This window comes from Zingiber officinale, chromosome 9B (assembly GCF_018446385.1).
Source record: "Zingiber officinale cultivar Zhangliang chromosome 9B, Zo_v1.1, whole genome shotgun sequence".
Classification (NCBI taxonomy): Eukaryota; Viridiplantae; Streptophyta; class Magnoliopsida; order Zingiberales; family Zingiberaceae; genus Zingiber; species Zingiber officinale.
Genome location: NC_056003.1, coordinates 102,230,933 through 102,244,770, shown reverse-complemented (window position 1 = coordinate 102,244,770; position 13,838 = coordinate 102,230,933). Strand labels below are relative to the sequence as shown.

Genomic DNA, 13,838 nt, shown 5'->3' with positions numbered 1-13,838 from the left:
TTGTTTCCAAACAATCTAATATGTTGGCACATTTAATACTTTAAACATAAAGCAAGGTCCAAATACCATTACTTTGTAGGATCACAAAGTTGTCAGTCAGAATGATTTTGAGTGCTATTAGCGAGTTAGGGTTATTATGCTGAGGTTTGATTAATTCCACCGGCAATCTATTCTTACTCAACTGTCATTCATTTTCCGTCTATATTTTCCATTTCAATCCTGAATCGGAAATATAATATACCAACTACGAAATTGTAATTGTTATATTAGTAGTAGCTACGGTTTTGTAGATAACAGCTATGATTTGATGAGATACATTCGTTGTTTGGTGGTGGTGGATTTCGTTTCCTTTACCCTAATTTCCCTAATTCCTGAGAAGCTTCAGAGCCCTCGACAAAACCGGCCTGAACCGCCTCAAATCCAGCCTCACGTTCTGCTTGTCCAGATAGATCGCGCCCATGGTGAACCATCCCAGCTTGTGTATCGACTCCGGATCTCTGAACACCGGGTCGTCCCTCGAGTACAGCTCCGTCAGCGTGCTCTCCTCGGCTCCGATCGTGTACTCCAGGTACCGCAGCCTCATCTCCCTCGCCGGATTCCTGAAGTAGTTCGCCGCGATCCACTCCAGTTTCCCGAAAGGCACCACCTGAATCAGAACCGCGTTCGTCGGCAGGAAGACTGCGTTGGTGAGCCCCGCGCCGTGCACGCCCAGCATGGCGTCGCAGGAGTTGACGAGCCGGGAGAAGTTGGCCACGCCGCCGAAGTCGGCCTCCGCCACCACCACCTCGAACCCCACCTTCCTTGCTAGCCTCGCGATCTCGTCCACGTTCATGAACTTCCGGGTCCTCGCCCTCGAGATCACTAAGAGCCTCGGGTTCCTCCTCCCCCGCGCGCCGCCGGCGTGGTCTCGGTCGAGCGAGTAGGCTTCTCTCATGAACTTGGTGAAATCGAGCATGGTGTACCTCGCCGGCGAGCTCGCCGGGTCTATAATCAAGTCCCGGCTGCTTCTCAGTCCGACGAGCACGTGCCGGAAGCAGTGGACGCGTTCGTCCCTGTCGAAATCGATGATCGGGTACCGCGAGATCCTGTTGAAGTACGGCAAATACTTGCCGACCCACCAGAACTTGAAGTCGGCGACGACGAGCTGGACTTCGCCGGCGAACGGCCCGGCGGTCTGAAACAGCGGCACCAGCACGTCGGTGAAATCGTGGAAGTAGTTGCCGAGGTAGCCGCCGGTGGAGAAGACGACGGCGGGCGCCGTGTGGGTCACGTCGCATCGCGGGACGGCGGCAATATGGTCGACCACCGCTCGCACATCGATTTGCCTGACATTGCGCATCGCCGTCGGGTCCGACTTCCTGGCGTACGGCTTGATCTTCCATGACTGCACGCTTGAGCCGCCGGGAAGAACTGCTACCACAGAGGGCGAATCCTTGCCGGCTACTCTGGCGTCGCCCTTGATTTCACAAGTGTCGCTTCTGTAGTTGGAAAGATCGCACAGTGGCGATCGATCCGACATTTCTGCTTTCGTCGTGGGGGATCTCTGCAACTGATCCACAGTAGTAGATGCATTGTTATTGTTTAGGGATTCGGCAGTCTCTCGGCTCCGATCGAGCACTGCACGATCATCCACTTCGCAATAGTTGAACGTCAGATCGCACGGCGATGATCTCTCAATTCCCTCTTTTTCCCTCGTTCCTGCAGAGCAGATGCCAAGTACTGTAAACCAACTAAGAACTGCAAAATCAGACCACAATTCCAAGAAAAGAACAAAAAGGGGAAAGAATGTGAATCCTTTGTCTCATCTTCCAGCTTAATTAAGAAAACTCACCAAATTGCTGGTTGCTACTAGCGGTAGAACTCGCAGGAGCCGTAACAGAGTAAGACATCTGAGAACCCACTGCGAGGCAGAAATCAGCACGCGAGAACTCAAAAACGATGAAGAAAGCAGTGAGCGAGCAATTTGAGTGAACTAACTAACAGTTTGAGAGCCCTTACGGAAGGAAAAACTGAGCGCGTCGGAGTTGGTGGCGGAGAGGTAGATCAGGGAGAGAAGGAAGCAAGCGACGAGCAACCACGCTCCGTAGTACACAGGGGGAACTCCCTTCAGCGGCGCTGCCAGTTTCATCTTTCCGCCTGGACAATCTTCTGCGCCTCGAGGAGGAAGACGCCTACTCTGGGAAAAACTAAGGGCAGGGACCAAGGACAATCCCACACAAATCTAGGGGAGGGGCCCTGTCGGCCGTCCGATCGGAGATCATTGGACCTGTGCAGTAGCAGGCCATTCCACCGTCAATGATGGACATATTATTTGTCTCCGTGGGTGCTCAATTTATTTAAAGGTGGTAGATTTATTATAATAAAATTCGCATTAATTTTTAACGAACGTATATATATATATATATATATATATATATATATATATATATATATATATATATATATTTTAAAAAATCTCTTTTTATTTTTTATTTTATTTTCCTTGGGAACGAACTAGAAGGACGTCTGATATAATCGTAATTGCCTTTTATTATAATTAAGGAGGTACCTCTATGTTTTTTTAATTAGGAATCCAAATCTGGGATTAGATTAATCTTGAAGACTTAGCCGTCTCCGCCCACGGGATAAATCCAAAAATAAGTGAAAAAAATAACTTGCATTGCATTATAATTAAGATTTAAATATTTGTGAGTCTAGTAAATGTATTATCATCATAGTTTTTAAAATCATCAACATGTATAATAATAATATTATTATTATTATAAGATTTAAAGTCAGGATCGTAAATTATACTATCTTATATTTTAAAAAAATTTATAATATATGATTAATAATTATATATATATATATATATATATATATATATATAGAGGAGTGATCTCCTGCGCGCTCACACAGTGCGAGACTGTGCAAGCGCGCATGAGATTGCTCAGTTTTTTTTTTTTTTTTGATTTTTTTAATATTTTAAATTTAAAAAATCAATTAAAAAATTTAACATTTCTTTATATAAATATTTAATATCTTAATATATCCCCTCAACTTATTATAATACTCAATAAATACTTAAATTAATTTTATTTTAATTTTTTTTAAAAACCAAACACTATAACCTAATTGGAAAGCCTAAACACTAGAGGTAAAATCTAAAAAAAATAATAACTTTAATACTATAACCAAAGCCTGAACCCTAGAAATAAACTCTTAAAAAAATATTTTATTTTTTAATTCATAAATTAAAAAAAAGAAGAAAAAACAGTTGTTATCCTGCGCGGTGCGCACAGTCACACACTGTGACGTCACGTGGGATAACAAATTTCTCTCTCTCTCTCTCTCTCTATATATATATATATATATATACACTAAAATTACAAATCATCTTATAAATTTAAATTAATTAATAATTTAACTATCATTATAATATAATAATACTTAATAATATTTATATTTTCATATTATAAAAATAAAAGAGTTCTACTAATACAATAATAATAATAATAATAATAATAATAATAATAATAATAATAATACGATTTCAACCTAAGAATGTTCCATTATTCATAAGATTACTTAGTTTAAAGGCTAATAAAAAAATTGACGTAGAGAAAGATATTGAAATCATTGATTTAAATACTAAGATTGAAAATAATCTTTTAAAAGACTTATTAATTCCACATAATATAAGACAATAGACATTTAAAAATTTATTGTTTTAGAAAAAAGAAATGATGAAATATTAATAACAAAAGGCTAACTAAAAAATAATTTAAATTATAATTAAAAAAACTAAAAATCTTCTAAACATTTGAAAAAGTTTAAATGACATTTTTTGAATTTAAAATTAGACAATTTCATCCCATGATCAAAGTTAGTTTTTTAAATTAATTTTAATTTGATATATTAAATGTCATGTCATTCAATTCAAATTAAAATTTATGAAATCTTAATTTACTAATCCTACTCTGGTCCTACTATGATTCCATCAACCCCACTCCATTCCGTTGTAAAAAATAATCCTGTACGATCCCGAATCGATTTGGTAAAATCGTGATTTTGCAAACACTGAACGACCACTATATCATGTCACTCCGAACAAATTTAAAATACAATTCATGCATAAAAAAATTTAAATTCTATTTTTTTATTCCTCGTAATATTCTATGATGCTGCCAGACTCGTATGGCGAACATTCATTCAGTCACTACAAAACGTGAAACGTGGTGGAGCAGCCTTAGAGTGCCAAAATTGGTTGGTAGTGGAGCTAATTTTGCGATTTGCCTACCTAGACAAAGGAAGATTCTTGGTTTCTACTTATCTCTATGGACCACTTGATCGAGACACGCTAGGTAAGGACACTAATAAATGTCTAATAATTAGATATGATAAAAAAACAAACTTTTAAACCGCACGCTAAAAGTTATGAAAATCTTAGGGGGCATTTGGTTCTTTCCTAGGAATAGGAATCGGAATGAGAATCATTGTATTGTGGAATGAGAATGGGTATCAGCATGAATATCACTCTTAAAAGCAATGTTTGGTTAGTTGTATATCTTCTATCGGAATAAATCAAAGTTTCCTTTTTTACCCTTAAAGGAAAATAAGAGAAAAAATTAGATGTGGGAGAATGAATGTGAGAGAAAAATATGATGAAAAAGAATGATGAGAGAGAAAGTATTATGAGAGAGAAAATGTGATAAGAAAGAATGAAGAGAGAGAAAGTATTATGAGAGAGAAAATGTGATAAGAAAGAATGAAGAGAGAGAAAGTGTGATGAGAGAAAATGAAAAAAGAGAGTGTGATTGGAGAGAGCATGATGAGAGAAAATATGATGTGAGAGAAAGTATGATAGGAGATGATGAAGAGAGAGAAAATATAGTGAGAAAAAATGAGAAGAGAGTGTGTCATGAGAGAGATTGAGGAGAGAGAAAGTATGGTGAGAGAAAAAGAGAACAGTGAATATGATGGGAGAGATAGAGAAAGTATGGTGAGAGAAAAAGAGAACAGTGAATATGATGGGAGAGATTGAGGAGAGAGAAAGTATGATGAGAGAGAAAGTGTGTTGAGGAAAAAAGGAGTAAGTGTGACAAGAGAGATTGAGGAGAGAGAAAGTATGAGGAGAGAGAAAGTGTGTTGAGGAAAAAAGGAGGAAGTGTGATAAGAGAGATTGAGGAGAGAGAAAGTATGATGAGAGAGAAAGTGTGATGAGAGAGAAAGTGTGATGAGAAAAAAGAGAGTGCGATGGGAGAGATTGAGGAGAGAGAAAGCATGATGAGAGAGAAAGTGTGATGAGAAAAAAAAGAAGGAAGAGAATGCGATGGAAGAGATTGAGGAGAGAGAAAGTATGATGAGAGAGAAAGTGTAATGAGAAAAAAAGAGGAAAGAGAGTGTGATAGGAGAGATTAAGGAGAGAGAAAGTGTGTGATAAAATGATGAGAGAGAAACTATAATGAGAGAGAATAAGGAGAGATAAGTGATATGAAAGAAAAAATAAATAAATATATTTTGATATTTGATATTAATGGAGAAAATTTTAGTTTTAAGTCAAGGGTATTTTTGGAATAAGGGAATATTTTGATTGATGAAAATAGGGTAATGACTCATTGAAGAGGGGTACATGGGAATGAGTTATTACCCAATTTCAAGAATTCATTACCTTATTTGTATTCCTATTATCCAAACATTAACAATGGGAATCAATGATTCTCATTCCCATTCCCCACTCCTATTACCCTAAATCAAACGCCCCCTTAGACTACCTTCTCATGATATAATCCTATGTTGAATTTATTAAGATGAAAAGAATTTATTCAGGTTCGATCTAACTTTTCATATATTTATTTTTAAATTCTATTAAAAAAATCTCATATATATATATTCTCTTATAAACTCATAATATTTTTATTTAATGTATTTTCAATATGAAATTGGGATTGTATTCAACGAAATTGACCTCTCATAAGTTATCAAATCTATCTACCCACCATTATAAAAGTAAAGATTTTCAATAAAAATAAATTTTAAAAAAATCTGTCCGCCATCCTATTTTATGTAATTTTTATTATTATTGGGATTATAATCAAGAGCAAAGTCATGTGTTAGTGAACTTTAATCCGGGGCGATGACATTGAAGAGTTACAATTCAGATCTACCATGGGAGGAAGAAAGGTGGGAGAGAAAGATAGATGACAATACGTGGATGGCAATGACTCCTCCGTAGTCTCCATCTATTATTATATTCATCCTCGTATTCATCTTTATACTCATCGTGTAAGTAACTTTTTTCTCCAAATGAGACATGCAATTAAAAAATACTGGACTCCTGAGTTGCCCGCTACAAGCACTTCCCGATTTATCCTGATAACCGATGAAAAACTTCCATAAGGTCAAGCTAGTCACCCCAAACTCGACGTTACCCAACATAATTAATCATTTTTTTTTTTCATTTTTCATTTTATTCATACCCATCGAGTAATTCTTTGAGATATGATGCAACGATAGAATATCTAGATTATTATCAATGAACACTTCCCGATTTATCTTGATGGGCGATAAAAAATTTTCATATAATCAGACCAGTCACCCTCTAGGACTAGTCAATGATGCTAACTAGATTTATCATTTTATTCTATACCCATCGGATAATACTCTCGAAAGAATCTAGTGGCTAGTGCATAAAGTCCTGCTAACTTGAGGTCTGTGATTCAAATTGCGACATAGCCGAAATAAATACATCCCTCATACGCTACCCACTATTCTAAAGGCTAATAACCACCCGTGATTTTCCTTATTCGTGTTGACCCTGAAACAGATTGACGAGAGCACTAAGAGTGAGCACAGTCATTTTTTACCAACTTCTAGACCCACCAAGGGCTAATAACCAACCGTTATTTACTTTCTTCGTTTTGATCATAGGACGAATTAACGAAGACACTGAGAGCAAACACAATCGCCTTTTACCAACTTCTATATCCGTCAAGTATTTAACTTTCATCCCCCCTCCTATTTATCGAACAATCGAGATGCATACCCTTTCCATTATCCTATTATCACCTATAATTCTCTTTTATTTTTTTTTAAAAAAATATTTCAATAAAATTATAAATATTTATTAAATTATTATAAAACTGAGTGTTTGTGAGAATTTCTCATGAAACAAAAAAAAAAGAGATAATATTGATAATCGAGTTTTTTTTCCCTAGGACATAAAGAATATTAAAATTCCTTCTTTCCCATACATAGAATTTAATCACATCTACCCATGCCTGAATATTTAATTATTTAATCAGATCAACCCTTCCTATCCTCTAAAAGAACCTAAATGTTACTATCTGATTAGAAAAATCTAAGACGACGTCTTCTTATTGGTGAAATGCTGTGAAAATAGGATTAATAATAATTGGTGAATCTCAATGGTTTTCTAATGTTTATACGCTATATATCATTAATGTTGAGCTTAATAGACAACATTTGCAAGAGGTTTATTTTAAAAATATCGTTTAATCACTAAATCTATTGTTGCTGAACTCTAAGTGACAATTCATACGCATACTAATAAATAAAAAAAAACATAAAATAATTACTTAAATAATATTTTTTTAACAAATAATACAACAATTGTAGCATAAGATAGAATCTATCATCCAACAATTCCACGCAATCAACCCTATAACTATCTATTGATCGCCCTATAACTATCTATGACAAAGTAAATCAGAAAACTATAATTAATCAGTGCATGAATTTTTTTTTTTTTTTTATCAATTTTACTAAAATCCACACTTTTATATAACAACTTTACCCACACTAGCCAACTCAACCCTATCCCAAAAATAATAATACAACACCAAGGCATAAGATAACCATGGTATGAACCATAAGCATTGATTATACTGATCGTTAGTTAATCACCGCATCAATTGCTTGCGCTACACCATTTGATATGTGTTACATATTATTTGTACTTCGGCTCTCGTTGTTGTTACATTGCTCCGCCGTCTTTCTACTACTCCGATGACTGACTTAAACATTGAAAAGTCAACACCGAGAACTCCTTCCCTGGCCCAGCACTAACATTCCTTGTGTTACAGAATGGAACAAAATCTTCACGCGATTAACCAAGGAACCATATCCCCAACCCACCGTCTTTGTTGTTTTCGGACAGAATCCCATATAATGATCAATATTTTAAGCTTTGATAATCTCAATTCATAATTACGTTTGGAGAAATAGTGTTAATCTTAATTCATATTAAGATAGAAACCAACCGAACTCACAAAGGTACAAGCCACATAAACTCAAATCATATTAATGTTTCATGTTTTAAAAGGAAGGTATCAAAGAAACTCAACTTTCATAAACAATTGTCAATACAAAAATAATAATATCTAATATTTATGTTAATTAATTGTTGTAGCTAGTAATCATACGATCGAAAATGAGCATGCATTTTCAGACACAGAAACAGTTGTTCTAAAATCAGAATAACAAATGGAGAAGTAATAGAAACAAAATGCAATTTCAATACAATCCAAAGAATGAATGATGTGTTAAGAAATTTGTGTGTCTAGCGCGTAAGCTTCAAATAATGCCAAGAGAGCACAAACACAAAGAGACGACTCTAGCTTGAATACTTTGTAAGCATATTTCAGCCAAAAAGTGAGCTAGTGCAAGGCCAAGGCCAATCAAAATTCCTCTAAGGACTATATCGACTCAACACTTCCACAATGCAAAGTCCCAAAGCTCTATACAAGTTCTAAAAGAGAGAAATATGCGTGCCGAGAGTAATAATGTTCCTGAATAGAAGAAGAGTAGTAGGAGGTCTAAGCATGAGCAGGCCGTGGCACTCTTCGCGTTTCAAAAGCTTTGGTGTCTAGGAGGGAAACATGATGATCGATGGATCTGAAAAATGCATCTTCGTCCGGTAGAGTAAGCTCTACGACACACGAGTTAAGGAGATCAAATTGCGAGAAAGAAAAGAAAGTTACAAAGATTACTCTTGATAGATAATGATTCTTTGCAAACTATTTAGGAGTAAAAATCACCACCATCCACTACTCCATTCTCAAATTTAGCATCTCCATCATCTTTGACAAATTCAAAATCACCTATTAGAAAGATAAGGAGCATAACTAGAATTGAGGCAAAAACGAGAAGAGCTTTTTAGGCGATGATTTTGCAGTTGCTTTTGAAGATGGAGGAAAAATGTCGATGAGTTGAAGAAATTGAGAGTACCCAAACGAGAAGAAGCTCATTAGAGTTAAAATGTGTATACAGCACCAAGAAGAATGCACAATGAGAAGTTGAGAAACATAAACCACAGCTAGTTATGAAAGGATAAAAGCTAAGGCATGATGATGATTATGAAGAAACATAAACCGTGGTTCATAATGGAGAAAACAAAACTCAATTGTTACCCTAGTTTGGAGTTAAGAAAATATGGTCACTCTATGTGATGTATTTGAAGAAGTAAAGTTGACTTAGTGAATTCATGTCTAGGTGATGTATTTTCCAATGTATTTCTCTAGCTATCTATCTATATACATAGACACACTCAAGAATGCAACTTAAAGCATTCCACTTAGTGAGAAAAAATTACTTAAATGAGTGTTCTTCCTAAAGTGATCTTTGTGAGCATTAGGATTAATATGGAGACCAAGTTTCTCCTCTATAATTTAAGAAATGATTAAATTAGTGTCACTTGTAAATTTTTCTTCTTATTAAAAATCTACAAAAGGAGAAATGTCTATTCTTAATCATTTTTTCACATCCAAGTGATTTCAAGTAACTGTAAATGTTCACATAATTAATCTTATCAACTAGAAGAAATGCCTATGGCCTACATCCTGTTAGATATCAACCAAGAGACACAACTTAACGATGAACGATAAATATTGTAAAAGATGAATAAAACACAAGTATTGATGAAATAGAAATGATATCGAAAATGTGTAAATAAGTTCATCTACAAGCTAATGGGCTGATTGAAAATGATTCTGAAGTCAATATGTTGGATTACGAGGATTGCCCTAGAGTTTAGTATCTTTTTTTATTCAAAAAAATCTAATTAATGGAGATGTTAAAATGAGAAAAATAGGTTGGATTATTTAGGAGATCATGCTAAAAAGTCATAAACAAAAGAAAATAAAGAAATATTTAAAAAAATAGTTTAATTATATATAGAGAGAGAATCAGAGCATATAGATGATCACGATCTCTTGTCATTCAAAAAAGATATTAAAATTCATACTTGACAACCACTAATAATATTCGAAAAGAAGTATGTCAGATATCATACATTAGGCGCAAATTAACACAAAGCTTTTACTCACCACAGTGATCAAGTGTGGTTTAGGATGATGCAAATTAACTGGGGAAAATATTAGAATAAAAAAGGTACGTGCCTCAATCGAGAAGGAAGATCATAATTAAGATTGGTTTATTAATTACAGAAAGCACACGAGCACAACATGAAAGCAAAAGACGAACGAACAATTAAGGGAAAGTTTGAAGAACTCGATAGGAGGTTTGCATTTATTGTTACACCAATTTGCACAAATTAATTGGCAGTAGAATTACCTGGAGTAGGAGATGGCTTCCATGTCCCACGTTGGCTGTTGGAAGACGCCGGCAGCTTTGAGGATTATTGCTGCCGCTCCTCCGGGCTCCAGTTGGTTATTTCCGTACAACGGCATGGCTACCGGACCACCGGCTGCCGTCGTCGTGATCAGATGACAGCTTCTCTCTATCGCCTGCGCAGACTTCGTTTCCTCCTCCTTGACCTTCATGGCGTCCGAGAAAGAAGACATGAGCCGTTGTTTCTCCATCGCCCTCCCTTTCGCTCTCTCCCTCGCCTTCGCCCTCGACTGCCTCGCGGTCGCCGAGTGGAACTCCGTCTTCTTCCTGGAGGCGGTTTCCGTCTTGTGCTTCTTCTTTGACTTGGACGCTTCGCGGTCGTCAGTGAGCGCCTCGTCGTTGGTCGTCGTCGTCGTCGTCGTCGTCGTCGTCTTGCCCTTGGGACCGTGAGCGCCGGCGGAGGAGTACTGGTAATCCTCGCACGCCAGAGTGGAGGATTCGGTGCTGTAGGGGCTTTGGACGACGGAAGTGGCGACCGCGGCGGCGAGGTCCCTTATCGCGGAGGCGGACATCGTGAGCAGCCATTGCACCGTCTTGCTGGCCTTGTCGAACCCCAGCATATCCTGCAGCTGGAAGAACTTTCCCGCCACCTCGATCGACAGCCGCATCCGCCGGTCCCTCGGCCCCCTCGCCGTGACTATCTTACTGTGCCGGTCCTTCCTCCTCAGCCTCCGGCCGACGCAAGAGGAACTCTTCTCCTCGCTCCCCCGCGTCGACGTCACTGCCGGCGCCGCCGCCGCCGGTAGCACCAACGGAGCCGCCGCCGCCGCCGTAGTACTGCTCACAAAAGCATCCAGCGAAGAAGCAGAGGGGAAGAGGAGGAGGTCATCCGGGCACAAAATTGGCGGAGGGGAAGCGAACCAGGAATAGCTCGCATCCGCGACGAGCTGATTAGGGTAAGCCTGAAGTTGCTCGGCGAAAGGTTTGGCAAAGATATGATCTTGATAATCGGGAAACGGTAGCATATTCCCCCTCTCTCTCTCCCCTTAAGTAGATGGTAAAGATTTGGACGACGGATAATTGGATAATGGCGTGGAAGAGACACAGAGATCTATGGACTGTAACCCATCTCGCAACCTACGTGGATGAAGGGGATGAAGGCGTACGTACAGTCGAGGGAGTTACCTTTGCGTGAAAGAGGAGCTAGCTACCTCAAGCAAACGAAATCTGCACAGTTCCGGTTCTGTCGTTTCATCTTCTCCCTTGCCCTCCTCCCTCTTTATTCAACAACCCACTTGCTGCTTTATGTGCAGTGAAATGGATTCGGCGAGATCTTCCTCAACTCGAGCACGGAGGAGATCGTATCCATCACACCTCTAGGGTAGGAGGGAGGCTGGGAGGAAGAAAGGAAGGGGGGATAGGAGCGTGGAGAAGTGGACTTGACAATGGAGAGAAAAGCAGCATTGATGGTCTCCCTCGCATTTATGATCATATATCGAACACGATATCCACGTGTCCTCATCAAAATTTTCAGTTAAATTAAAAAGATTCTAAACGAATCTTCGTCGAGATCACAAGCACGTGGAGCGTGGACGGGCTTCCTTGTCGCTGGCTACTCGCAAGCTGACCAGGAAGGAAGGAAGGAAGGCAGAGGAGGAAGGAGATCACACTCGTTCAATCACTGGGAAAGCGATACCGATCAGTCTGCAGTCTGACATTTACGCTCCTGCATTAGGAAGCATATCGTTAGAGTAACACAGCATCTCCCTTGCGGTAATAGCGAGGTTTTAGGGTTAAGGCTCTTTCAGAACAGTCGTCGAACAGGTGGTGGGCGTTTGACGTTTCCAACTACGAACGTACCTTCGCATGTCCTCGCCTCTCCTCTCCAGAGCCTACGCGTGTCCTTATCCTGCAACGCACATTGTGCACAATTATTAATTCACTATGCTGGTTCAAACCCTTCTCCCTCCTCTGCAACCCTATTACCTCCCTCCTCTCTCTCACTCTCTCTCTCTGTCCAGTACACTATAAAGCGAGCATGGTGTCACTTTGCTACACTGTTGAGTTTGGGCCGCCCCCGCACACAAGAATGACCCCCTGGTTTCTATTGGCTCGTACAGGCACACAAACAAAATGCTTTATATCGAGGATGAGAAGGAAGAGGAGGAGGAAGCAAGCGGCCAAGCCTCGCGTAGGCTGCTGCAGGCAGGCCTTTTGCCTTTGGTAGTGGCAGTAGTCGTGCCATCACTTAAGAAAGCTTCTCGTGCTGTTGCTATCGCCCACCCCCCGTCCCTTTTCTTTTTATACATGCCGCTCTTTCCCTTGTTTCCTTCGTCCGTCCCAATCATCGCCTCATGCTCGGCTGCGAGCTTATAGCCAGCCAGCCATCTGCTCTTCCTTCCCGCCTGCCTTCCCAGCGTGCCATGTCTCACTGTGTCGAGCCATGATTGGCCCGAGAACAAATTGGCTTCAGTGTCTCGGTTCATTGCACTGCTGGAATCTCTGCCTAATCATTGCCTTCGATTCCAAGTCACGCGCCTTTAATATTTCGAGCAAAAATTTAGCTTTTTTGGTTTTGTTTTTTGTGGTTCGCAACTTTAGCGTAGTAGCATCATACATGTCTGGTTAGCTGGTGTGCCAAAGGCAATGGCAGACGTTGGGGTTGTTCTCTCCTCTGAACAGAGGAAGGTACTGTACAGATCCACATTTGCCAAGCTCGAGATGTTTGTTCTTTTTCCTTTTCTTTATATCACAGCACCGCGTATCCAAGTCTGATCTTCTTTGCTGATGCAGTGGCCATTAGGTCACTCGCAACTCGAGAGTGATGAAAGAAAGCTAGCGAGAAAAACAAACATAATGCTGGAATTAAGAAAACTGTGTTATATATATAGACAACAGAAAACACTAATCTGTACAAATGAACCAAATCTTTGATTATTACGAGGCTCAAAAATGCTATAGATGTTGGAAAATTTAAGGGCGTCGGATAGGTTGGATGAGTTCGGATCGTTTTGAAATAAAAATTTTATTAAAAAAAATTAAAAACTCCTAAATTTGAATTCGAATAACTTGATCAATATTATTTAAAACAATTTTTTAATATTTTCCTTCAATTTAATTTAACCTAAAAAATTTATTAAATCTTGAATTTAGGTTCATTCGATCTCAACTTGATCCTAACGTAATCTCAAAAATTGGAATCTGAATCCAAAAACTCTCAATTTAAATCTGATATTTTTTAAATCAATTCAAATTGAACGGATTGGATT

The 13,838-nt window shown here is 38.8% G+C and overlaps 2 protein-coding genes across 2 annotated transcripts; both read right to left on the bottom strand.

Annotated features, from left to right (window-relative positions):
* Window positions 1–236: 236 nt before the first annotated feature.
* Window positions 237–2,269, bottom strand: LOC122025363 (beta-1,2-xylosyltransferase XYXT1-like). Its single transcript, XM_042584168.1, has 3 exons — window positions 1,999–2,269; window positions 1,832–1,900; window positions 237–1,698 (listed from the first exon to the last, which is right to left on the bottom strand). Exons 1-3 carry the CDS (start codon window positions 2,126–2,128, stop codon window positions 365–367), a joined length of 1,533 nt encoding a protein of 510 aa, XP_042440102.1. The 5' UTR covers window positions 2,129–2,269; the 3' UTR covers window positions 237–364.
* Window positions 2,270–10,394: 8,125 nt separating this feature from the next.
* Window positions 10,395–12,044, bottom strand: LOC122024928 (transcription factor CYCLOIDEA-like). Its single transcript, XM_042583665.1, has one exon. It carries the CDS (start codon window positions 11,592–11,594, stop codon window positions 10,569–10,571), a length of 1,026 nt encoding a protein of 341 aa, XP_042439599.1. The 5' UTR covers window positions 11,595–12,044; the 3' UTR covers window positions 10,395–10,568.
* Between the last annotated feature and the right edge of the window lie 1,794 nt (window positions 12,045–13,838).

Bases quoted from the DNA above. Each gene is read 5' to 3' on its own strand.
- LOC122025363 (XM_042584168.1), bottom strand. From the start codon at position 2,128: ATGAAACTGGCAGCGCCGCTGAAGGGAGTTCCCCCTGTGTACTACGGA. The intron at 1,901-1,998 runs GTAAGGGCTCTC...TCTGCCTCGCAG, and splicing joins CGCGCTCAGTTTTTCCTTCC to TGGGTTCTCAGATGTCTTAC. The intron at 1,699-1,831 runs GTGAGTTTTCTT...TCTGCTCTGCAG, and splicing joins TAGTAGCAACCAGCAATTTG to GAACGAGGGAAAAAGAGGGA.
- LOC122024928 (XM_042583665.1), bottom strand. From the start codon at position 11,594: ATGCTACCGTTTCCCGATTATCAAGATCATATCTTTGCCAAACCTTTC.